Raw genomic sequence first — 26,611 nt, 5'->3', positions numbered from 1 at the left:
ATGTTTATACCAGAAGAAAGAAAGTGGGGCCAAATGGGGAAGGAGTGAGAAATTAGTTAGGAAGCAGGGTTGACGTGTAAAAGATTCTATTTTGGTGGGTTTAGGTATATGAGAGAGAGGAGAGTGGTGGAGGGGAGTTAGTTAGTCTTTTGGAGTGGAAGGAGAGGTATTCTCTGGAGGAGTCTATGACTCTGGAATTATTGTGTTGCTGCAGAATTATAGCCCATTACTGTTTTACTCCATAAATTGCTGAATAATACATACTATCTTTTTCAGTTTTTCCTAGTTTCTATCATTGGTCCGACCTGCCGGATTACGAGGGGAGCTAGTATTGTTGTCCATGCCACCAAAAATGTCTGACCGAGTCGAAGCATTGGAGGAGAAAATGGCAGCAATGGAAGTATCAGTACGTCAGTCATTGGCGGAATTTCGCCAATCCATTTTGGAGGAGTTTGCTAAGTTGCATACAGAACGGCGTGAGGATCGTCAAACATCTCCATTTTTGGGAATGGAGTCTGGAGCCGAGTATAAGATGTCGGCGAAGAAGGTTGAGTTGCCGTCTTTTGACGGCATTGACCCTGTGGGGTGGATTACACGGGCAGAGACATATTTTGAGGTGCAAGGCTCGACCGAGGAGGTGAAGGTTCGTTTAGCCAAGTTGAGCATGGAAGGTGCAACCATTCATTGGTTCAACCTTCTACAAGAATCTGAGAAGGACTTGTCGTGGGCCCAGCTGAAACGAGAGTTGATAGGTCGTTATGGGGGTCGTACCAGCAATAATCCTTTTGAGGAATTAAAAGATTTGTTGCAGACGGGTAGCGTTGAAGAATATTTGGCAGAGTTTGAATACATATCGTCTCAAGTATCGCGGCTACCAGAGGAGCAATACCTGGGCTATTTTATTGGAGGACTGCGATCAGAGATTCGACGGAGGGTTCGCACTTTCAACCCTGTGAACCGTTTACAAGCCATGCGTCTGGCTAGAGATGTGGAAATCGAATTACAGGGTGATGGATTTCAAAGAAGAGGAGGAACACGTGTTTGGAAAAGTAATCGGGATTGGGGTACGGGTCAAGTGGACAAGTTTGGATCTGGGTCAGGCCAAGGCCCATATCCAATGAGGTTAGGAGTTGGACCAGACCCAACACAAGGGACAAAATCCAAATCATTTTCGGTGAGTAGTTCGAGTCCCCACGAATCAAGATCTGTGACACCGCAGGGTAGTCGTGTATCCGCGGACCGCACTCCGACCACCGATCGCAATCGTGGTACGAAGCACTTACCGTATTCTGAGCTGATGAACAGGAAGGCTCAGGGGCTTTGTTTCCGATGTGGTGAGAAATACCACCCTTTACACCAGTGTGCGGAGCGCCAGTTGAGATTGGTGGTGTTAGCAGATGACGAAACAATTAATGAAGAGGGGGAGGTTATCGCGATTGAGCTGCGAGAGGAGGAAGTTGATCGTACCTTGGAATGTGGGTCTATGGGGCTGTTTGCGGAAGTCGAAATATCGTGTGGGGGTCGGAATCGTCCTTCAACCTTGCGTTTAGAGGGCCGTCTCCATGGAGTAGCTTTGGGGGTGTTGATTGACAGTGGGGCTAGCCACAATTTTATTTCTCCTCATGTGGTGGTTGCAATGGAGTTGAAAGTCGACAAAGGGAAATCGATGGGGGTGCGTTTGGGAGATGGGCACAAGGTGTCAACTGTGGGAAAATGTAAAGAGCTGGAAATTCAATTAGGAGAATTCTCTACTGTAGTAGCGCCATATGTGTTAGAGTTGGGAGATGTAGACATGATTTTAGGAGTTGCTTGGTTGCAGAGATTTGGGAAGGTCACTTTCGATTGGGAGGAGATGACTTTGAGTTTTGTTTGGCATGGCAAACAGATAGAGTTACATGGTCAGAAACAAAAGAAATCTGGACAACAAGGGCAAACAGTGACTTCCCTCCAGAGTTTGGTTAAAGGGAATAGTCTTGATGAAAAGTCCAATTTGAAACAAGGGTTGTCTGATAAACAAGTTGGAGATATTCGACAAATTTTAGCAAATTTTGCGGTTGTCTTCCACGAGCCACAAGGACTACCACCATGCAGGGCTGTTACTCATTCCATTGAATTGCAGCCTACAACGGGGCCGGTTAGTGTGCGTCCTTACCGATACCCATATCACCATAAGGAGGAGATTGAAAAACAGGTTGGGGAGATGTTGAAGCAGGGAATTATTAGACATAGTTCAAGTGCGTTTTCCAGCCCTGTCATTCTTGTTAAGAAGGACGGATCTTGGCGCATGTGTGTGGATTATAGGGAATTGAATAGGGTCACAATTCCTGATAAATATCCCATTCCAGTTGTAGAGGAGTTATTAGATGAGTTACATGGAGCGATTTATTTCTCAAAACTAGACTTGAAATCGGGATATCATCAAATACGTATGACGGAGGAAGACGTTCATAAAACGGCTTTTAGGACACATGAGGGTCACTACGAATTTTTGGTGATGCCTTTTGGGTTGACTAGCGCCCCGGCCACTTTTCAATCAACCATGAATAATATTTTCAAGGCATATTTACGAAAGTTTGTTCTAGTATTCTTTGATGATATACTAGTGTACAGCAAAGGATGGGGGGAGCATTTGAAACACGTAACTATAGTGTTGAAGTTGCTGCGTGAACAAGACCTTAAGGTAAATGGAAAGAAGTGTGTTTTTGGGAGTAGGCAAGTGGAATATTTGGGTCATTTAATTTCTGAAAAGGGAGTGGCAGTGGACCCAGAAAAAATTAAAAGTGTGTTGAATTGGCCTATTCCTCATAATGTAAAGGGTGTAAGAGGTTTTTTGGGCTTGACGGGGTACTACCGAAAATTTATTGCGAATTATGGTAAGATTGCTAGACCTCTCACGGAATTGACAAAGAAGGACGGATTTCATTGGGGTCCTGCAGCAGAGTTGGCTTTTGAAGAATTAAAAAAGGTAATGACTCACGCTCCTCTATTGTCCTTGCCTAATTTTTCCAAGCCATTTGCAATCGAGTGTGATGCCTCCGGAGCAGGGATAGGGGCAGTGTTGATGCAAGACGGTCACCCAATAGCTTATTTCAGTAAAGCTTTGTCACCTACCAATTTAAATAAATCAACCTATGAAAAAGAGTTAATGGCGTTAGTCTTAGCTGTCCAACATTGGAGACCGTATCTGATTGGAAGGAGTTTCAAGGTGTATTCTGACCAGAAAAGCTTGGGACACCTTTTACATCAAAGGATCACCACTGCAGCTCAAGAAAATTGGTTGGCAAAGCTGTTGGGATATCAGTTTGAGGTGATTTACAAACCTGGTCCGGATAACAAGGCTGCCGACTCACTGTCAAGAATGTTTGAAGATGGTGAATTGAAGGAGATTCAATCTTTTCCAATATGGTTGCAGGAACAACATGTCCAAAAGGAAGTTAAATCGGACCCTTTCTTGCAGCAAGTGGTGCAGAAGTTGCAGCAAGGGGACTCATCGATCGCGTGTTTCAGCATACATCGAGGGGTGTTATTTTACAAAAACAGATTGGTGTTATCAGCAAAGTCATCGTTAATTCCAACCATTTTAACGGAGTTTCATTCGTCACCAGCCGGGGGTCACTCGGGTTTTCTAAGAACCTATAAACGTATTGCAGGCAATGTCTATTGGACTGGTATGAAGGGGATGGTTCAAGAATTTGTTAAGGCATGTGAGGTCTGCCAACGCCAGAAGTATGAGGCAACTTCTCCAGCAGGATTACTTCAACCCTTACCTATTCCGGACAGGATTTGGGAAGATGTTTCCCTGGATTTCATTATAGGATTGCCCAAATCAAAAGGGTTTCAGGCGATATTGGTGGTGGTGGACCGATTGTCTAAATATGGTCATTTCATTTTGCTGAAACATCCTTACACTGCAAGAAAGATTGCTGAACTGTTCGCTAAAGAGATTATGAGACTTCATGGTATTCCACTATCAATTGTTAGTGATCGAGACCCAATTTTCATGAGCCTATTTTGGCAAGAATTATTTCGGTTGTAGGGAACAACATTGAAAATGAGTTCAGCTTACCATCCGGAAACTGATGGTCAAACGGAAGTAGTTAACCGATGTTTAGAAGCTTATTTGCGGTGTTTTGTATCAGAACAACCTAAGAGCTGGTCATATTGGGTACCGTGGGCGGAGCTATGGTATAATACTACGTTTCATGGATCTACTGGCAAAACTCCTTTTGAAGTGGTTTATGGTAGAACACCACCTCCATTAGTGCGTTTTACACAAGGGGAAACGCGAGTGGAAACAGTAGCAGCTGACTTGGTTGATAGAGATGAGGCCATTCGACAATTGAAATATCACTTGTTGCGAGCTCAACAGCAGATGAAGAAATTTGCAGACAAAAAACGTAGGTTCATGCAATTGGAAGTGGGAGAGTGGGTGTTTGTCAAATTGCGGCCACATAGGCAGCAGACCGTAGCTCGCCGTATTAATCAAAAGTTGGCACCTAGGTATTATGGACCTTTCCCAATAATTCAGAAAATTGGAGCAGTGTCGTATAAGGTGAAGCTGCCAGAATCAGTCAGAGTACACCCAATTTTTCACATTTCTCAACTGAAAAAGGCCATTGGGAACCATGTGGTGGAATCTGTTTTGCCACCAGAATTGGGCATAGAGGAAGAAGGGATGGAAGAGCCCCAGGCAGTGTTAGCAGTTCGGGAAATTTCAAAGGAGGGTACTATTATCAAGCAATGGTTGGTGAAGTGGAAGGGAAGAACCGAGGAAGAGACAACATGGAAAGATGAAGTGCTATTGCAAAGTCAATTTCCTTTATTCAGCCTTGAGGACAAGGCTGTAGTTGCAGAGGAGGGTAATGATAGGACTCCAAATAAGAGTCATACAGTGAGAAAGGAGCATGGGCCTGTTACTCAACAAGGCACAATTATTGACAGTAGGCCCAAGATATGGAATGTTTATACCAGAAGAAAGAAAGTGGGGCCAAATGGGGAAGGAGTGAGAAATTAGTTAGGAAGCAGGGCTGACGTGTAAAAGATTCTATTTTGGTGGGTTTGGGTATATGAGAGAGAGGAGAGTGGTGGAGGGGAGTTAGTTAGTCTTTTGGAGTGGAAGGAGAGATATTCTCTGGAGGAGTCTATGACTCTGGAATTATTGTGTTGCTGCAGAATTATAGCCCATTACTGTTTTACTCCATAAATTGCTGAATAATACATACTATCTTTTTCAGTTTTTCCTAGTTTCTATCAAAGACCAAGATAGCTGGATGCTTTTAATTGCCACAATTTCAATTACAATCAACATTAAGTAATGAGATCATTATTAACTTAATCAACATTAAGTAATGAGATCATTATTAGCTTAAGTAGATTGTAATTACAATTAAGGAATCTTTTTGTAATTCTCATAGTTAAAGCTTCCATATAAGTTCAATCATTTTTTATCAATAAAACAAGTTGAGTTTTATTTAGAAACATTAGAATTTATCTTTTTTATCGAAAATGATTTTCCCAAGTTCTTGAATGATTCAAGAACCCTAGGCTATATCAAAAGACTTTCTTATCCTTTTGCGTATTGTATCCCTTAGAAAGAGTGGTTCTTTCCTTCCACCTTTCATATTTACCTCTTGCCCTTTCTTCACTCTCAAAAACTCATTTCTGTCCACTTTCCAATCCAGTTTTTCACTAGTTTTCAATTTTCCTACAAGGTTCTAACCCTAAAGATCCTAAATCAGTCATTGTGCAAATGGGTTCACATGAATGAAAGAGGTGAAGACTCAGGCAATTTATTTGTATGCGAATAGGAAAACAAAAACCTTTGACCCAGAACAGAACTCCAAACAATTCTTTGTTTTTTCAAAATTTAGCCACGATCCCCCATATTTCAAACTGTTCCAATCATAATTTGCTGTGGAACGAACATGATTTTTGGAAACAGTGGAATCTCATGAGTCTGCCATCTAATTCTTAGACTTTGACTAATATGCTTTGACTAATATGCTGACACCCAAAATTATCATATAGCTTGCAAGAGCACCGAGAAAAATTGAGCTCAATTACATAAGAAACTAATTGACGTTTGATAGATGTTTCTTAGTTGCACGTAAATTGGATGAAACTTTGAGCTAGACACTGATTAAGAGTATCAAAAGGTTTAACTACCAATATCTCTTAGATTGGCTGACCTTTGGGAACAATTTGATCTTTGAGCCACATGTAAATAGGAACCAACACAAACCATGTAGCTGCCAAGGCACCCAAAACAAAGCGCATTAAAAAGACGAATGGATTGACGGGCTTTTCAACATCTTCTGCCTTTGGACCAAGCTGCAGCAAATTGAAGAAACCGAGTCAATCATAATATTTTGCATTTTACTCCTCTAGTTAAGCTACAATATGGAAATATACTTTTGAAATATACTAATACATTGCCATCTTGCAAAGTCAAGGGGATAATAATGTAAACATTTTGAAAACAAATCGCATATTCAATCAAACCTTAAATCCTATAACTATATTATTTTGAATGGAAATTTTGCAGCTAACCAAGAAAACTATGTCTTGCATAGGAAAAAGGTAAAGTAGGTTAGCCCTTAATTGGAAATCCAGACTCTAAACCAAAGTATTCATGGTATTTACTCAAAGAACATAAAAGATGACATTCAGTTAAAGAAAACCAGAACATTTGCTTGCCTCTGTACAAGAATTTTGTAAACAGAGACTATTATATTATTACACTTCAACTTATTCGATGAATGAAAGTGTGAAACTTGTTGACCTAACTAAGCATGTAAATCAAAACTGAAAGCAAGCAGTAAATTCAACCTTGTTAGTTTGATCATCATACTCAGCAAATGATTACATCAGCTAATTATCCATGTTAAGTGTCTACTTTGTTTATGTTTTGTAAATCATAAAATGGTGTATCGTTTCAAAAACAGATGCACATAATCTAGGAGTTCAAGTTAATATATGACCAACAAATCCCCGAAGAAAACAAGGGCAAACGAAGACAAATATATAGATTGAAAACCTAAGAAGACAAATACCTGCAAAGGAGAATCCCCAGATGCAGGTTTAACACCGGTCACAGAACAACCCATAATCAAGCCATGACGGCGAACTCCGCGATACCATTTTGGGCCAATCCTTTTCAGTTGGACGTCCTTAAACCCTGCCTTTTTAAACCAGTCAATATACTCCTCCTCCTTGGGAAAGAGCATCCAAACATCTGCAAAGAAACGAGACAACCAAAATGTTGGGTACACAGGACCAATTAGACACGCCTTGCCTCCAAGTTTCAAAACTCTGTAAGCTTCCTTGATGCCACGCTGCGGATCCGGCCAATACTCAATACTGAGAAACAAAAGCACGCAAATCACCTCTTTTACAGATAACCACCATTTGAAATCCATTGAGAAGTAAAAATCACATTTGGAATGTGGAAGCTATAACTATTTGCTTCTTAAAATCACATCCAAAAACATGAGAAATCACATCTGAGATGTGGAACCAAACACAGTAATATACATCTATACACACATAAAATGACCAAAATGTAAATTAATTTCCAATCTAGGTCACTGAATGAACTGAACTCTTCAATAACGACAATGCAACTGTAGCACAGCAATGAAAACTTGACATCACACAATATCATCATATAAGAACAAATTAAAACAGCATAGACAAGACAGCTAAAGACAAGCTTTACCTTCCTGCAGATACATATCTATCGGCATAATCAGTTGGAAATGGGAGATCCTCAGCATCCCCTTCGATTATCTTGCATTCCTTGAGTGGTTCCTTCTGCTTGGCCTTTGCGAGCTGGTGGGGTGACTGGTCAAGAATGGTGACATTTTTGGCATCCACGTGCTTGACAATACCCAGAGTGGTGAAACCCGTGCCGCCACCAACATCAACAACAATCATATTCCTGGAATTGAGATCATTGAGACCGGCGGGTTCAAGGGCTTCATCCCTCATGTCCTCGGTCCAATGGCCAGGGTTAATCACATGGTCATACACAATAGAGAGAAACCTATAGAACCAAAACGCCTCTTTCTTGTGCTGAATGAACCTGGGTTGCGAGGTTGGCCTGGAAGCCGAGACACTACACTTGGGCACCACCATGCTCCTAGAGTTGGGGATTCTAGCACTGCTAGTAGCAACAAAACTCACTCTGGGAAAAGCCTTACCGTGCAAATCTGAAGCCGTGAAACCCAACCCGTTTCCGGTTAGGGTTCTCAGAGTTAGCTTTTCAGTTCCACTGAGCATTACCGAAGCCATTGAACCAATCTACACACAAAAACCACAAAAAAGTTCAATTCAAAAGAAGCTTTAGTTTATCATGGAAACAGAGATGTTATCCAGAAAAAATGAAGGGAGAAAGTGGGGATTATCAAGCTTAGGTAAGGAAGCGAAAGAAACAAAAAGAGGAAGCGTAACCTTAATGTGGCGGTTGAATTTGGTGTGGCTCACACAAAATAGTACCATTAAATTAAATCAGATTCATTTCTAACCACTCACTACTACTACATAAGGAAACCTACACCAAATTCACTAACTTAATTGAGTTTATCACACTTTTATCCTCTCCAATTAGTAAGAATTCAGAACAATTATTACACCAAAACCAAATCAGGGAGGATTATCAATACCCATGATTTTATAGTGTATGCTTCTTTTTGTAACCATTGATATGTTTAGGTGAGATACTTTATTACTTGTTCAATGTAAAAAGAAAAATTAAATAAAAATACTTTTAAGCAGAAAAATACTTTTAAACTTGTAGAGAAATACTAGTTCGTAAATAATATTTTTTTATATTAACATCGAATGAGTTTATTGATTTTTAATTTTAATGAAAAATATAACAATACGAGAATTAAACTTAAATTAAAAAATATAATTAAAGATTCACGAAAATTTATATATATATATATATATATATATATATATATATATATATATATATATATATTAATTCGAACGGTATATTATGATTGATCATTATGTGCGTCGGCCCGCGCAAGACGCGCTATATTCTTGATAAAAAAACAAAAATATAAAAGTTATTTTCCAAATATATCGTGATTATTAGGGTATGTACTTTTACAATTAATTAATCTAATTTTAATATTATATATAAATATAAAACCTGGGTAAACTACGATAAAACACCAATTAATTATAAGGATAACAGAAAGAAGCTCAGATCTAAAATTTTTCTTTACTAAAATTATGTAGGGTTAATATAAAATTTAAGAATTTAGGTTATAAAAATAAACAAATATACTTTTATCTTAAAAATATCTGCCGTTAATATTAATTAAAATTTACGAGAAGTTTTATATATAACAAATAAAATAAATAAATTAAAATCTCATATAATATATTTTGAAATAAAGATGCTCTAATCTTAATTGTCATCTTATATTTGAAAACTAAAATTTTGATTCTTATATTATTTTAATGTGAGTTACAATATATTAGAATAACTATAGTACAAAATACAAATAAATAATATAACTTGTACATTCTTCTTAAAATAACTTAATTATTTTTCTCCGTATGAACCCAAAACAGATAAAAGATACCAATTTTAATAAGTTGCATCTAATGAAATAAAATATATTAATGGTGTATTATGTGTAATGGTTTAAGAAATGCTTAAGCCTTCTCATTTGAGGTATATAGATCGTTAAAACTCATCATCGAACATTACAAAGATTTCAGTTACAAGAATCCACGGGCTTTCCAGTGGTATGACAAATTAGGCATTGGATTCTCCGTTGCAACAATGAACGCAGCAAAATAGGTACAAAGTTAACACTGTCATCAGAATATACAGATAGAAGAGTGAGAAGAGTGCGTGTTTAGAAACGATGAATCACCTACCGTCGAACCTGTTGCCGGATGAAGGAAGCCCGGAATGGATGAACAAGGGAGACAACATGTGGCAGTTAACGGCGGGCACTCTGGTGGGCCTGCAAAGTGTTCCGGGCCTGGTCATCCTCTACGGCAGCATAGTCAAGAAGAAATGGGCTTTGAACTCTGCGTTCATGGCCCTCTACGCTTTCGCGGTGGTTCTTGTTTGCTGGGTTGGGTGGTGCTATCAAATGTCCTTTGGTGAAAGGATTCTTCCATTTCTGGGACGTCCAAACGTGGCTTTAGACCAACAATTCCTTCGGGACAAAGCCTTTTCCGGCGATTTTCCCAACGCCACTATGGTGTACTTTCAGGTCGTCTTTGCAGCCATCACGTTGATTCTCATCGCCGGGGCGTTGCTCGGGAGAATGAACTTCTACGCTTGGATGTTATTCGTTCCCCTTTGGGTCACCTTCTCTTACACCGTCTGCGCCTTCAGTATATGGAGCCCCGCTGGATGGTTGTTCAAAATGGGCCTCATTGATTACTCCGGTGGCTTTGTTATTCACCTTTCTTCTGGGATTGCTGGTTTCATCGCAGCATCTTGGGTATGTATAAAAAATTCATCTTTCATACATTATCTCGTAACCATGTAGCAAGAGTTTATGATAAGACATGGTGAATGAAGTGGAGAACGTGATTCTGTATGCAGGTAGGGCCAAGGACAGTGAAGGATAGAGAGAGGTTTCCTCCAAACAACATACTTCTGATGCTGGCTGGGGCTGGTCTACTATGGATGGGGTGGACCGGATTCAACGGTGGAGATCCATACGCAGCCAGCATAGATGCATCTCTGGCCGTTCTCAACACCCATGTCTGCACGGCCATGAGTTTGTTGACATGGCTTTTCCTTGATATCCTCTTCTTTGGAAAACCTTCAGTGATTGGTGCCACTCAAGGAATGATCACTGGTTTGGTCTGCATAACCCCTGCGGCAGGTACCAAACCAAACCACATATTTTATGAAAGTGTGAACCTTTACGTAGTACACTGTCATAACATGATTTATATGTTTGAGTTCAGGTGTGGTGCAAGGTTGGGCAGCAATGATAATGGGAATTATGTCGGGAAGCATCCCGTGGTACACAATGATGGTTCTTCACAAAGAGATTAGGCTCCTGAAACAGGTGGATGATACCATGGCGGTTTTCCACACTCATGCAGTGGCCGGTTGCTTAGGTGGTATTCTGGCTGGTTTCTTTGCTGACCCTGACCTTTGCCGTCTCTTCTATGGGGTAGAGGATTCGGTGCACTACACGGGCCTTGTTTATGGCATATTCAGAGGGAGGCCTAAGGCAGGGTTGAGGCAAATGGGGGTTCAGCTTCTTGGCATTGTGTTTGTAACACTTCTGAATGTCACCACAACCAGCATTGTGTGTTTGGTTGTTAAGACCATTGTTCCACTTAGGTTGCAGGAAGATGAGTTGGAAGTTGGAGATGATGCGGTGCATGGTGAGGTTGCGTATGCATTGTGGGGTGATGGAGAGAGGCTTGAGACTGCCACTGAGGCTGTGAGTTTTGAGATGAATCATGAATGGCCTACTGTTGATGTAAAAACTTCCACTGATGCAGAAATGGAGTGATTTTGTGATTGTTTGAGAGGGAAATGTTTAAATAAGGTGAAGGGTGTTAGGAAGAGAATTTCATTCCTCTGATGGTTGTTGTTGCAAGACTTCCGTTGTACATTTCCCTTGATATATGATATATATATCTATTTATTATATTATATATCTTATTCCATAAACTCATGACTTCTTATCTTTTCTTTTTTTAAATGTGTATCAAGTGCTGATCATTACTTTAGGTGTATAAGGTGTATAAGTAATTTTTCTTTAGATAAATTCAATTCAATTCATGTTATCTTTAACCAACTCTATCAATTTTGAAAAGGTGAGGTATTTTTCTTTAGCAACTTGATTTAGACTTTCAATGATAATCATATCAAATATAACTAAGCTCAAAATATAGGATTAATTTGTGCAATGGTTTTCAAATTTACTAAAAGGGATTAATTTTAAAACTTATCGGAAAATTGAAAATGTGTCTCGAAAAACGATTTTAAAATAAAGTAAGAGAATTTTCAAACACGATTCTTTTTTGTGTCAATCAAACTATCCATACTCAAGTAGTGTTCTCAAACATGCTTTTTTATAATTTTTTGTTTATTTTTTATTCTTTTAATGAATGATATACTCAAATATATATTTTTTTTGTTTTGTTTTTAGTTTTTATTAATTTTTTTATTAAAGTTGCACCTCTTTTTTTTTTTTTTTAATTTTGTGGTACTTCTATCACTACAAGAATGTTGGCAAATTGTGTTGGGTAAAATGGGACACTCTAAAGCGGAAGTCCACGCAAATAAATAAATTACGTCGGTCTAGAGACGAAACGTGAATCATGCCAAAAAATTAGATGCAAAGCCTTCTTGCGTCGACTAAATGAGGACGAAGTGTAGCTGCTTAATTATCTTCGGCTTGACCGACGCAAAGAAAAAAGGAAATATAATGATGAATTTAAATTGCGTTGGCTTAGCCTATGCACAATAAAATTTAAAATTTTGTACGCAAACCAAGAAGAATTATTCAGTATATATAACGAAAGAACTAATATATCGTCTCCATAGAGTTGCATTACATTCTAAACTATACAACTTAATTAAAAGAATAATAGCAAGATCCAAGCCACAAATAGGAGAACAAACACATAACACACTTGATGTCATAAGCAAAAATTGATGTTTCATATACTAAGTAGAAATACATCAAGTATTATAACACTAAAGCTAAAATAAAACTACTCCAGTTCAAAAGCCAAGAATCATCAAGGATAAAATCAATTTCAACAAAAACAAAATAGAGATAGAATCAAACCCCAAATTTAAAAATTCCAAATCACAAGAGAACATAAAACAAGAGAAGATGAATAATCAAATCCTAAGAATATGAAAATCCCAAATTAGTGCTTGAGAATCATCCCCATTGTTGCATATATATGGCAGGAGGTATACAAAGCGTTAACGCTGGCCTAGTGTTGCAGTAACTCCACCACACAAAGCGTTGATTTAAGACATCGAAGAAGATGATGTTTTGGCTACCGATGATGAAGAAAACGAGCCCTCTCATTCTTTCGCTCTCGTCGTTAATATTACCATCTCAAACAGCTGAGCTACTCATATTGACGCCCACTACCACCACCATTGTCATCAGTGACTCCTCCAATCCGAAGTAGCAGCACACAAAGCTAATCGAGGAGAAGAAGTCGCCATTTAGGGATTGATCAGTAGGGCCCTGCTTGGAACTTGTTTCTAGCTTGACAAATTGAAGAAAAAAAAATAGAATAAGGACTGGATCTAAGGTCGATTGAAGAAGAAGGGGGTTCAGAAAATGGGAGGGTTTGGAAAAAGGGTAAAGTGAAAAGCGTCTTTGAAAGAAGAGGAAAGGGAAAGTAATCTATTTTAAAAAAATTGTCTTATTCATTTTTCTCTAAGGTAGGATAAAATATTGATTTTATTTTTAGTTTTGATTTAGATTTCATAATATTTTAATGTTTTTTTATTTTTCTATTTAAGTTGTGTATTTCATTTTTACTATAAAATTTAATATAGCCATTGTTTCTTCTCCCAGATAGATTTTAACACTTTTATTAATTTTTTATATAAAAAACTTTACCTTTATGTCGGCTAGACCGACGTTAGCCGACTCAAATAATGTCTGATGCCAAACTCACGCCACATTTTCGACTCTAATCGATCACATTCTTGTAGTGTATTTTGATACCCAATGAATTTTTAAACACACTCTACATCTACTATTTTATTCTTGAATTTAGCTCTTTCTTAACAAATACAAAATTTAACTATTTTAATGATCAAAATATTCCTAAAAGTGGATTGCAACTTGAGTAAGTAGTGTAAAAAAATTGATCATTATTTGATGACTTAGGTCTAGTCAGAGGTCCTATCACTAGAAACATGACAAGGAAGATAAAATAAAGTTGGAAAGACTTTGAGGCTAGTGGGCCCAATGGACTCAAATTATTAATGACATGGGTCAAGGAACATGTCAAGATTTAATTTTTTTAATGGGCTTGTATTTAGGTCCAGTAGTATAAACTTTATTTTGGGCCATGTATTTGAGTTTTGATTTGAATAATTGGACTTGTCTTGGGCTTGGATTACGTGAAAACACCTAAGGCTTTAATTGTGCTTTCTAAAGCCAAATTCAACCCTAGGTCGTCCACCTTGTCTTAAAAGAGCTCTCACATTTAAAGTAATTTGCACATGTTGCAAAACATGTAAAATATGAGTCTCGTATGGCACTTGATCCACCTAATGCGGCTACAGATTAAAGAGCACATGGGAGAATTCAATTTGAATTCTCCCTCCCTTTTTACTCGTCCAAAAGGAGACCTCCCTCCTATATAATGAGGTCTCCACCCTTTGTAAAATCACTCTTAAATGTATAAGGAAATTATGTCGAGATCACTCCAAAAAACTTCTTCTTGAGAGTCACTTTGTTATAGCTCCTCTCAGGATCTCCTCTAGTCCCCTTCCTCCAAAATTTGCCCAACCTTTCTAGAAATCATTCATCCCTCACCATAGAATCACCTTCACCGAGCCAAACTCTTCATGCATTAGGAGTAACTAACTCCTTCATTCATAAGGTTGCATATGTGGGAGTACTTACTGATTGAAAGAGAGTTTGGAAAATTTGATTGGATAGGACTGCTAATCGATTTCACATGCTAGGCATAGATGTGAAACATTTAGTCATTCATAACATTATAAACTTGATCATTATTGTGAACTTATAATAAAAATTGCTAGACATAGTTTTAATTATTCAAGTTTAGACTCGTCGGTAATAAATTAGGGCTTGTTACAAAAGGTATGAATGCTAGTGAAGGAATTTGAAGTATATTGTTTGGTGTTTTTGCTCTAAATTAAATCATGAAACTCAATCCCAATGAAGCTTTTATCATATATTTTCTTAAATCAAATTAATTGTTTTTATTATGTGAATTGTAATGCTTTCTAGTTTTAGAATTATTTCACATTCATTAATATGTTTCCTCTTTTGAAAATTCTTAAGCTTCATTAGTAAATAAACATAAGTTTTCTTAAACCACATTAGTCTCTTGAAAAACAGTACTCGCACTTTCCACTTTATTAATTGTGTGATTTAGTACATTTACCAATCTCGTAACAAGCTTTTTGTGTTGTTGGCGGAGACTAAAGTTTGGTTTAGTTAATTATGTTCCGTTTAATTTGTTTTTGGTTATATTATAAAAAAATCTTTGTATTCTTTTTAACTATTTAACTTGTACTTCATAGTGTTTTTTTTATTGTGCATGAGAGGTAGGATTTTGACTTATCAATTACGATAAGATCTTTAGATTGAACAAACAATCCGGAGGAACAATGGTATAAGGAGAACACTTTTCAAAGAAGCACGTGAAGTTTTATTACAAGAAGCAGAAAGCATATCATGTTTCTCATAATACTCTCACATTGAACTATAAGAACAAGAATAATAGGTAGAAATGGCTAGAATAGGTCAAAAGCAACACACTTTATGGGATTATTCATCGTACATAGGGCTGCTAACTTTCAATAGCATTGTTAGGCCGATAGTAACTGCAACAGATATGGAGATGAAGTCTACTCTTATGCATTTGGTGCAAAACAATCAGTTTCATGGATTATCCCATGAAAATCCATAGAATAATTTGGCTATATTCTTGGAGATATGCAACACAGTAAAAATTAACCAGGTACCGGATGAAATTATTCGACTAAGTTTGTTTCCTTTTTATTTAACAAGTATTGCGAAGGTGTGGTTGCATTCTGTCATTGAGAATAGCTTGACTGTTTGGGATGATCTTGTTCAAAAGTTTCTTCACAAATTTTTTCCTTAGTCAAAGGATAATCTAGGGAAGCAAGAAATTTTATCATTCTAATAGGATTATGAGGAATCATCGAGCCAAGAATGGGAATGATTTAAAGGATTGTTGAGAACATAGAAATCCTCATATTTCTTTATTTTTCTCACTCTCAAATATTAACAAGTGAACACACTTGCCATCCTCAAATCATGCCTCCCTAATTCCTTTGAATAGTAAATCTTCACAAGTGAACACAATGTAAGTTTATTGGAGAGTTTTGAAAATACAACAAAGTTATTGGTTCCAATGGATTCAAAGCTCCTAGAATGTTTTTGTTTTATCATGTTATTAAAATTTATAAGACATATGATATCTTATAATTATTATATTTTTGGATAAGTATTATACTTTTTAATTTAGAAATATACTATGTAAAATCTTAGAGACCATAAATAAGAAGATAGCTTCTTAGAGAGGAAATTTTCTAGTTTAAATAGCATTAATTTTGAATCATTCTATCCCGTCTTTGTTTCTTCTCCTATTTAAAGCTTTATGCCAAAACATTATATTCTTTATCTTTGTTAAAATTTGTTTTCTTATGTTGATTGAGAACACTTTTAATCATTATCAATTATGATTTTTGTCCCAATGTTAGTTAGGAAAAATTTTCAACCCATTGATAAAAGAATCTTAAACAACATTTTTGTTAAAAAATACTAAAGATGAGTATTAAAATAATTGTACTCGTCAACTTCAAACAATCTCAATTAACATTAAAGAAAAAACTTTAACATCACATGCTTGGGATTTTGATATATACCACTGCATCTAACTTCTCATCATCTTCCTAAAAAAAGCTTCTCTTTCTCACCATTGGTATTTTTTTCCATCACTTTTTCACACCCAGACTAGTCTAAGCTATTCATTTAGGTTGTGTTTTCTTTAGAACATGAATTTGGAAGAGAATATGAAAATGAATTTGTGTGGATTTGAGTGGATGGATATGTGTAAATTTTTTTAAATAGATTTAGAGGGTAAAGTGAGTGGATTTAGAGATAAAATTTATAGAAGTTTGTGAAAGAATTAATGGATGTGATAGAATAAAAAAGATATTTTAATAGATTAAAATGTAATATTAATTTTTTTACCCTTATTATTATTATTTGTTATTATTATTATTATTATTATTATTATTTATTGATATTAAATATTTATATATTATTGATTATTATACAAAAGAATTTGGTCACATTTTTTTGTTGTTGATTAAACGTCCCAATTTAAAAGAATAATTCTATAAAATAAAACGTCATATGTTTATAATATAAAATAGAGCACCGACAGAAAGTATAATGGAATCAACCATAACAGTTATTCATAGTATACTGAAAGCAATACCCAAAAGCACAATAAGAAGCCCCGAACAGGGATTAAAAGAAACTGTTTGGCAAAAGAATTGCTCACAAAGCAGGAAACTACCTAGGCATCAACGCCTCAAAAGTTGCTCAAGAGAGCCATAACTAATGCCCCTAAATTGGACAACATCATCACCACCATTTGAACGATCTCTAGAAATTTCCACATCTGCTCACACCAAGGATTTGATGATCATCGCAAAAAGGAAAACCAAGCAAGAAACAAACACAACAAGAAAGGGTAACCCAGAGTAAAAGATTTTTAATGATGTTATTGAGAAAGTAAATGTTAAATCAGGTTATAAACATACAAAGCAGTAAGCACCCAAATCATGTGATAGCAAACAAATGCAAGACCTTCTGACTCAAATATTTGGATTATACTCTTGATATAAAATTCTAAAGAAAGTGTGCACATGTGCTGGTTTCTAAACTCTGCAGAGTCTAGACACAAGGGATTATCACCCAACCACACCCCAAGGTTAATCTCATGATCATCTAAGGCCATTATCCTGCCAAAGATTGGGACCTCCTACCACTCTCACCCCATAAATCATTCTACTCTATATGAGTGTGAACGACTATTAGAGTTCAGGATACCTTCTTTTATCTAGACATCTCTTATATCAAGGTATACACTAACCACACCATCACCAAGAGTTTCCCATGAAACTCTTTTACCAACAACATTTCACATGCCATCTCAAGCATTATAATCTATTGCCAATGTCCAACCAACCAACCCATTACACTTATTTCAAATCATACCAAGCATGTCAACATCACATGAAACATACATCACACAAATTCATGCTTTTAAGAGTAATTACATCTATCGATAAGTAAAGTCACATACGAAGCCAATCTGCCTCATTCTTGCTCAAGCTAAAAGGTCTCCAAGCAACAAGGTTCCCTCGCTTAAGCTAGACCCTCCTTGCCTGAGCGAAAACTTGAACAAAGGGTGTAATGCAGCATTTCGAGTTCTCGCTTAAGCTAGAACTTCTCGCTTGGACGAGATGCTCTTGCTTGAGCGAGAAATCTCGCTTAGGCGACGTCTTGTGCAGAGGCGAATGATATCTCTCTACTATTCTCACTTAGGCTAGAGGACTCTCGCCTGGGCAAGAATAGTAGGTTCTCTCCTACTCCTCCTGCATGCAAACAGAAACCCAGCCAAGAACACAAACAGTATACTTTCAGACCATCACATGTAACATCTAAGCATCACAAATACAAAACCAAACTAAAACAAGAAACATATTGTAAAAACATGCAAACCTTAGCTTCCCTTACCTGAACAAATACTGACAAACCAAAATAAACACCAATAGATGAGCACCACAGCTCTAAGAATAGATTAATGGTAAAAGTTATGTAAGAAAGAAAGCTAAATTGTAGTCTAGGAATATCTCAGAACAAATATTATAGTTGAAACAAAAACAAAAACACCGAATAAAAAAAAAGTTCTGCATGTGACTAAGAAAGGTAATTTTGACAAATAACAAAATTCATTTACAAATATCTTCATAATAAGTGAGATGGGTTGAAGCACAAATCTTGCATTTCCGTGCTTCCTATGTCCTTTAATTTAGAGAAAAAAACACAAAAATTATTGTGTAAATCGATGCTTTCAATTCTCTAAATAGTAAATCACTTCTAACTAACACATGCTTAATGTATGGGTAGGTTGCCTTCTAACTTCTTTTAATTTAATGTTAACACAAAGAAATCCATAAAGTATATCGGGTACCGTCTTAGGATGGAGCTTCTCTATAGGTATTTCTCAAATACTTTATAAAATTAACTAATTTGTATGCTAAAAAGTTAATATCCATTGATTAGTACTATAATTATATTTACACAATAATTTTTTGTCAGGTGTTTTTCCATAAAATTTAAGATAAAATTAAATGAATAGTTGAAAATAAAATATTAAAAAATGAAAGATATTTTTATTACAAAATAAAAAATGAAAAAAAAAATCAAATTTAATTATATTTGAACTGAAACTTTTATTTTTCTTACATTTTGAAAGAAGTATTATTTATGCAAGCAGATGTTTGTTTCTGTTTTAAAAAAAAAAACTACGTTTAGAAATATTTTAGTGGGTATTCAATGATCACCTACTTTACTTAATAAGAAGCAAGATTAGCAGAAAATACATTTACAATCTCTTCTACAAGGCACTCAGGCTTAATTGACATTCTTAATAACTTTTATCGTTAATAAAGGGTGAAAAGGGTGAAGTTTAAGAAAGAGAAAACTTGATGAAAAGAAATAGATTAAGTGTGAGATTAGTGAATATTTTTTAGGTTAAAATATTTCGTTTATCTTCCTTTCTCTACCAAAATCTCAATTTGGTCCTTGTATTTTTATTAGTTTCAGTTAGGTACACATCTTTGTAAATCAGTACCAATTAAGTCCTTTCCGTTAGTATTGAACTAATACTATTAAGTAGGTGCCACATGTCAGCTCCTCGCTTTTTTGAATTTTTTTTTTGAATTTTTATTTTATTTCAAAATTTTTTAAATTTTTTTACAAAAATATTTATGTCATGTGTCATGTCTATAGTGTGTCACGTGTCAATCTAATATGGTGACACATGTCAAATTAGTGTATGAATATCAATTTGGTTCTCATATTCGTTAATTTGATTTGATTTGAGTCCAAATTTTTTTAAAAATTTTCAATTTCAAGCACTCCAAATTTAGACCAAAATTATTTTTTATATAAATGTCATGATGATACTTTTATTACAAATGATATTTCTATTACATATTTTTAACAATATTTAATTTATTTAAATTTATATTTTACATTAAAATTTATTTAAATTTTATTTTAAAATTATAAATATATAGATTTATAAATTTATATTCGAAATATTTGTATAACATTATATATCAACAATTTTTTAGAATTGGCTTAAAAATAACAATTTTATAAATTCAAATGTAAAATTTTTTAAGACAATTTTATAAAAAATTAAAATAAATATATTTAAAATTTTAATATTAAATAATATTAATATTATTAAAATATTTAATAAAATATTAATTTTAATAAAAATAATCATAATATTTATATAAAAGTAAAATTTGGTCTAAATTTGGACCGCCTGAAATTGAAAGTTTTTAAAAAGTTTGGGACTGAAATCAAATCAAATTAACAAATATGAGGACCAAATTGAGATTTATACACTAATTTGACACGTGTCGCCATATTAGATTGACACGTGACACACTACAGACGTGACATGTGGCATAAATATTTTTTTTTTAAAAATTAAATTTTTGAAAAAAAAATTCAAAAAAAATAAAATAAAAAAATTCAAAAAAATGAGGATTTGACACGTGGCACATATTTAACGGTGTTAGTTTTATACTAACGGAAAAGACCTAATTGGTACTGGTTTACAAAAATGTGGATTTAATTGAGACTAATAAAAATACGAGGACTAAATTGAAATTTTGTTACAAAAAGGAGAATCAACAAAGTATTTTATTCTATTTTTTAAAATATGTTTTTGTGTTGTGATTAGTTATATGTAGTATGATTAAAAGAGTAAATTACTTTTTTTTAATTTTAAAAACACCATAACTCTCTCTAACATCTAAATTTTCCATAAAGAATGTTATTTTCGCTGTCACTGTACAACCAAACACACATTACCAGACTCGCATACATAATCTCCACTTCCTGAATTTTCCACACTGGCATTCTAAACAACATACTTGGATCAAGAAGTAACTCTTCTTCACGAAACTCCAAAGATGAACCAAGATGCTATAAACTTTATTTCCATTGCACGGCACAGTTTCTCAGCAACAGAAGCTGAAGGAATTTGAAGTGGACCACGTTTGTTGTAAAACCATTGACCCATTCTCCATCAGAACCCACACCAAGCCTCCAAAGTTTTGTTTCTACTTCTCTCTATAACTATAGAAGACAAAAAAAAATTGTACTTTTATGTGTTACACCCATTAATAGATAAGCATGAAAAAATATGCAGGGATAGAGAGGGTAGTTTATTGAAAAGAGAAAACAAAATAAAATTAAAGCATCAGAGTCTGAAATCTGAACAGTTACAGAATTAAGAAATAGAATTAGGAAACGAAAAACTCGCATAATAATTAAATAAAGGGAATAAAGAATAAATAGAAGCATTGAACTTGTTCTTAATCATTGTTATCCAAGTGTGAAGAAAAAAAAAAAAAAACATCTTTGATTGCAACAGTGTCTTCCTAATGGTTATCACTTAAGCAGAGTTTAAGGGCATGAAAATGACAGCAAGAGAGAGAAAAAAAGGCTCGCTTTTTGATGGGTATATAATTTGGATTTTGAAGAGAGCGCGGTGCACATGTAGAAAGAGAAAGGGCTTTCGTGAGGAATAGGATTAGAGAAAAGTAGCATAAGCCCTTAAGAGTTAAGAGTTCCTTTTTCTCTGTAATAACAATAATGTGAATAATTGTTACTGTTAATATTGTTATTATTGTGTAGTGTTTCAGATCTGTGTCATATTAAGCACAGACGAGGTTGCAAGCAAGGTGGGGTGTTTTGCTGAATGTGGTAGCTGACGCTTTCTTATGGCGTCTGAAACGGAGTCGTCCGCAGATGAAGAAGCAGTTGCTGTTCCAGCTGCTGGTGCAGGAGGAACTGATAAGAGAGGCAGACACCGGATTCTTGCTGAATTGAAGCGTCTCGACCAAGACTCCAAATTTCTTCAAGTTAGTACACTTTGTTCTCTCTTCTATTTTATAATTTTCTTCAATTTTGAAAATGTAGTTAGTGCTGGAAACTTTGTAGAATTAACAATTTCCCACTGCGGTTTGTTTATAGTGTGCATGCTAGTGCACTGCTGAAAAATTCAAAACAGGAAAAACAGCTTACTGAAGAAGAATTAAAAAAATGATTACTTCTCGATGATTTGCGTGTATTTTTTCTGATTTTGTTTTCTCCTAGGGTAATAGATAGGTATTCGTTTAGTCCCAGTTTGCTCCCTAGTTTGTTTTTTAGATTTCAAATTTCAAGTTATTTGTGGACTCAATGGGACCACTTTAGAAGATTCTCTGTTTAGATATAAGGAATCTGCGTGTTGCTTTTTTTATGTTCTATTTCATGCTTGATAAATTAGTGCAAAAGACTTTCAATTTTTTATGTTTCTCTCTTGGTGATTCTAGTGTGTCAACCTTTCTAGTTAAGTTTTTTTTTTACTTTGAGAGAGGGATTTTGATCCTATGCAATGGCTGCAATGGCAGCTGTCTATTCTATGGTTGAGGTGTTCCTAAATAACATTTCATTTGTTATTTACAGGTGAAGATTGCAGTATAGCAATTATAAAATTAGTTTCTGATCTTTTATATTTTTTTCCTTATTATTCAGTTCCTCGGTTTAACATATTTTGATGCAATTAAAAGTTGTTGCCCTATTTGAAATTATCTTCAGTTCTCCTTGTTACCACGGTTGTATTTAAAATTGACAACAACATATGCTTTTAAGTTGAGAAGAACACAATTTTGATGAAAAATGTATGTGTCTTCTAATAGATATCATATTGGGGTTCTTTCCATGACATTTTTTTCATAGTTAAAATATATCTAGAATGATATGACAATATGAGCTTTTCTTCTGAGAAATGTGTGCAGTTAATTGAAATTTCAGCTTCCTTTTTTTGGTTTCTTTCAGAATTATAAGGAGATGACAAAACTTAAAATGAAAATAGCTCATGTTGTAAAAAAAAGTTATTTGTCATGTGTTGAATTTATGAACCCCCCTTGCAAACAACAATAACAATAACCTTATCTTATCAAGTGAGATTGGTTCTATTGATCACACAACACTATTGAACTTGGTCAAAAAACCAAACTCTTAGGAATATTATTCATATACAAAGAATATCATTAGAAGCATCATTGAGTAGAGTACATTGTGTGATTTTTAGTCTAGTGATGAGGGGCAGAAAGAGGCCAGGTAGGACACTGGAGGAGGTTCTTATGAGGGATCTCATGACAAATAATATTTGTGAAGATTTGGTCTCTAACCTAGCCGAATGGTGTTATGTGTTTTATGTTACCTAAATTACTTAGTGAGATATGCTATAGTTGTCTTTCTTGATTGCCAAACCTTTTTTCCGGATCTAGAAACCATGTAATTTACTATCCCCTCAGGCATATTTTCTTTGTACATGTCTAAACCACATTAATCAATTCTTTGTTATCTATTCCTTAATAACATCAGTTGTTCTATATTTTATCTTTTCTTGTATAACCATACATTCATCTTAACATTCTTACTTGTATTTATAGTGTCTAATATTCTCTACAAACATAGCCAGTTGTATATATATAAGAGAAGAAAACTTCCCTTTGATCATGTGGATTATACTTTTAACAGTACAAGAAAACTTCAATACCTTATTTCATTTCAACCACCTAACTTGCATCTTGCGTGTGGCGTCTTGAATAATCTCCATATCATTTTGTATTATTGAATTTAGACATTTAAACTTAGAAACTTGTGATGTGACATCTCCCACTTTTATTTGTAAATTGTACTCGTCTTTTTTAAAATTGCAATCCATATACTTTGTTTTACTCTTATTGTACTGAAAATCCTTATATTCCAAAAGTATGTTCCGAAAGCTCGAGTTTAAAGTTAACATTTGATTCTAAAATTTGAACTATATCATGCATGAATAGTATGTATTAAGGGATAATATTTTGCATGTTCCTTGGTAAGCTCATCCTAGATTAGATTGAATACAGAAGGCTAAGCCTAATACAAACTTTGCAGGAAAGTTCTTAGTCTCTTCTCTGAGAGTTTTCACGCTACTTATCTTATCGTGTATATCTTGTATAATTTAGATATAAGTCATAACCCTTCTTTTCCAAAGCATTATAATACAACACTTTCAACTCGATCATTTATTTTCCCTAGTTAATAAAATCAAGCATAAGTATCTTTTTTTTTTTTACTTTCATATCTTTTCATTAGCCCATGTAGATGACAAAATAGCTTCTGCTGTAGACCTTCCTGACATAAAACTAAATTCATTCTCTGTAATACTTATCACTTTCCTTAATCTATGGTCAATCATATTGTTTTCCCAATCTGATAAGGTTCCTGACATAAAGCATCACTTACTGTTCCCATGAAAATGTTTATGAAAGAAAACAAAGTTAAAGTGAGCAGTTTTGTAATTATTTGTAAAAACCACAAATGTTTTCTCAAACCAAACAAGCTCATGGTTCCCATCATTCTCCTTATATCTGTGAATGTTTCATGAGAGGTTATGTTACATTTTCCCCCTAAATCTATTAAATCAACGTTATGGCACATTACCAAGCTGAATGTTTTCTTTTAGTCAAAGCCAAGCCCCTTTTGAAAAATCAAGTATTTTCCTGCATTTGTCATTTCATTTCATTTGGATTCATTCTCTTTCCTGGGATGTTATGCAGGAAGAATTGGAAGAGCTTGAGAAAACAGAAAATGTATCCACCATATGCACGGAGTAAGTACTGTTTCATTACTTGTTTGTATTCTTTGTGAAAGAAGAGATAAGAATAATATCCTGATGAAAGGTCATGGTAGTATAATTTTGTAAGTATGCAAAAAATTTGAAACAGAGTAGTTGGACTTGCCTATGTTAAGATGTTTCTCTTATTTGTGGTGTGCTGCAATATACTGAGCCTAAACAATTTCACTTGACGTAGTGCAGCTTGCTACAAAGCATGGAGAGTAGGCCTGATCCACTACTCCCAGAGTAAATGGCTATATTACGTACATGTTTACTTTGAATTTAATTTTGGTGGTAGAGTTGTAAGTGAAGTGAGTTCTCATCATGAATTTTCTCTACTGACAGAGTCCATGGACCTGTAAACCTCTTATGGGATAGATGGTTTGAAGGGCCTCAAGATACACAAGCATGTAGATGTTGGATACTTTGATTTAAAGCTGTGTGAATTGCCTTGCAAATAGGATGCCATGACATGCCATGCCACATGTAACTACATTAAAGTCACTCTGCTAGTGAACAAAATGCTCACTAATTCTTTTACGGCTCCTTCCTTTCACATTACATTACATTATGATGAATACTGTTAATGTCTACTCACATTCATTAACTGTAATCAACGGAGAACTATTATTATTTCTGCTTCCAATAATCTTAGTCAAACTCTTAGTGTGCCCTGCCATAACTTTTACTTTGCACCAGCCTCTTCGGTTAAGTTTTGATCACTGGGAGAATTAAGAAAGCAAAGAAAGCTTGCAATATTCACAGTTAAATTTGTTAGGATAAGATTGTTTAACATCTTACTTCTAAGCCATCTTAAGGGCAGTTTCTTACTGCAACCTCATGCTTTCTAAATGCACTTCCATAGTGGATGTGAAAATATCAAAATGCCCATACTGGAAATTTAAATCAACCTTTTTTTTTTTTTTTCTTTCCTCCCACGCAATGTTCCTCTTCTTATTGCTTTTGTGAACTGGAGAGTGACTATAGTATGTTTGTCGACTTTATTAGACTTTTTGTCATGACAACAATCATAAAATATTTCATTTAATTTTAATTTACTTGTACAGGGGTGATGAACTAATATCTCAACTCAACCAATTCATTATGATTGCAACGTGCTACTTTCAATGTCTAACTTTCTCAATTGTGAATAGGATTACTTCACAATTTAAAAAGATTACCACATTTTCTTATACGAATTATATTTTTCTCCAAATCATTCTCATAGTTTACCATCCCTTTCACAACTTAATAACACAAATATCTTCCTTTTTTTGTTGTCCATTAATTTTGAAAAACCTCAATATCTCAAGCACAAAGCCAACCCACTAAAGTAAGTTATCGCGTGTACTAAATACCTACAAATATACCACAACATAATTAAATCAAGCATTGAAATTATTATTCAAATAAATGAAATTATATATGCTTCATTTGTTATAAAAGGCCTAACACAATCTTTTCCAACCAATTCATTTACACTTGTCACATACTTTATTATTTCATATTATGTTCCAATATTGAGAATCCATCTCTAAATTCAATATGCATGACATGCACAAAAAGAAATAAAATCTTTAAAAGCTTTTAAAAACTAAATTTGTATTCTGGACTATCTAAACTACAAAATTTATACTTCGGAATAAACAATTTTACAAATGTGTAAAATTGAAAAAACACTTTCGGATAATTCAAGAAATCTCCATGATCACAATCGGAAAGTTAAACCAAAATCCTCACCTATGCAACCTGTCACCTCCCACCATTACCGAAGACTACCACGGGCAACCAACAACAATCATCTCAAATACTCCACTTCCACTGAGAAAACACAATAACAATACTCAAACACTTCCATTCCCTAAAA

General features: G+C 34.9%; 4 protein-coding genes across 6 annotated transcripts; 3 read left to right on the top strand and 1 right to left on the bottom strand.

The window, feature by feature from the left end:
* Window positions 1-352: 352 nt before the first annotated feature.
* Window positions 353-3,107, top strand: LOC114191269. Its single transcript, XM_028080441.1, has 2 exons — window positions 353-2,965; window positions 3,045-3,107. Exons 1-2 carry the CDS (start codon window positions 353-355, stop codon window positions 3,048-3,050), a joined length of 2,619 nt encoding a protein of 872 aa, XP_027936242.1. The 3' UTR covers window positions 3,051-3,107.
* A 2,883-nt stretch (window positions 3,108-5,990) lies between these two features.
* On the bottom strand, window positions 5,991-8,688 carry LOC114192009 (2-methyl-6-phytyl-1,4-hydroquinone methyltransferase, chloroplastic). Its single transcript, XM_028081515.1, has 4 exons — window positions 8,452-8,688; window positions 7,718-8,301; window positions 7,053-7,359; window positions 5,991-6,330 (listed from the first exon to the last, which is right to left on the bottom strand). The coding sequence occupies exons 1-4, from the start codon at window positions 8,497-8,499 to the stop codon at window positions 6,175-6,177; spliced, it is 1,095 nt and encodes a 364-aa protein (XP_027937316.1). The 5' UTR covers window positions 8,500-8,688; the 3' UTR covers window positions 5,991-6,174.
* Window positions 8,689-9,004: 316 nt separating this feature from the next.
* Window positions 9,005-11,516, top strand: LOC114191268 (ammonium transporter 3 member 3-like). The gene is made up of 4 exons (XM_028080440.1): window positions 9,005-9,019; window positions 9,861-10,481; window positions 10,586-10,871; window positions 10,957-11,516. The coding sequence occupies exons 1-4, from the start codon at window positions 9,005-9,007 to the stop codon at window positions 11,514-11,516; spliced, it is 1,482 nt and encodes a 493-aa protein (XP_027936241.1).
* Window positions 11,517-21,489: 9,973 nt separating this feature from the next.
* On the top strand, window positions 21,490-25,426 carry LOC114190393 (guanine nucleotide-binding protein subunit gamma 1-like). 3 transcript variants are annotated; one of them, XM_028079256.1, is made up of 4 exons: window positions 21,490-21,955; window positions 24,686-24,738; window positions 24,941-24,990; window positions 25,090-25,426. In XM_028079256.1, the coding sequence occupies exons 1-4, from the start codon at window positions 21,815-21,817 to the stop codon at window positions 25,104-25,106; spliced, it is 261 nt and encodes an 86-aa protein (XP_027935057.1). In that variant the 5' UTR covers window positions 21,490-21,814; the 3' UTR covers window positions 25,107-25,426. The 3 variants fall into 3 exon arrangements, with proteins under 3 accessions (XP_027935057.1, XP_027935056.1, XP_027935055.1); XM_028079254.1 differs by having other exon boundaries at window positions 21,512-21,955; window positions 24,946-24,990; XM_028079255.1 differs by lacking the exon at window positions 24,941-24,990 and having other exon boundaries at window positions 21,498-21,955.
* Window positions 25,427-26,611: the final 1,185 nt, after the last annotated feature.

Source organism: Vigna unguiculata, chromosome 7 (genome assembly GCF_004118075.2).
Source record: "Vigna unguiculata cultivar IT97K-499-35 chromosome 7, ASM411807v1, whole genome shotgun sequence".
NCBI classification, from domain to species: domain Eukaryota; kingdom Viridiplantae; phylum Streptophyta; class Magnoliopsida; order Fabales; family Fabaceae; genus Vigna; species Vigna unguiculata.
The sequence above is the reverse complement of the archived record's forward strand: the minus strand, read 5'-3'. Positions and strand labels throughout refer to the sequence as shown.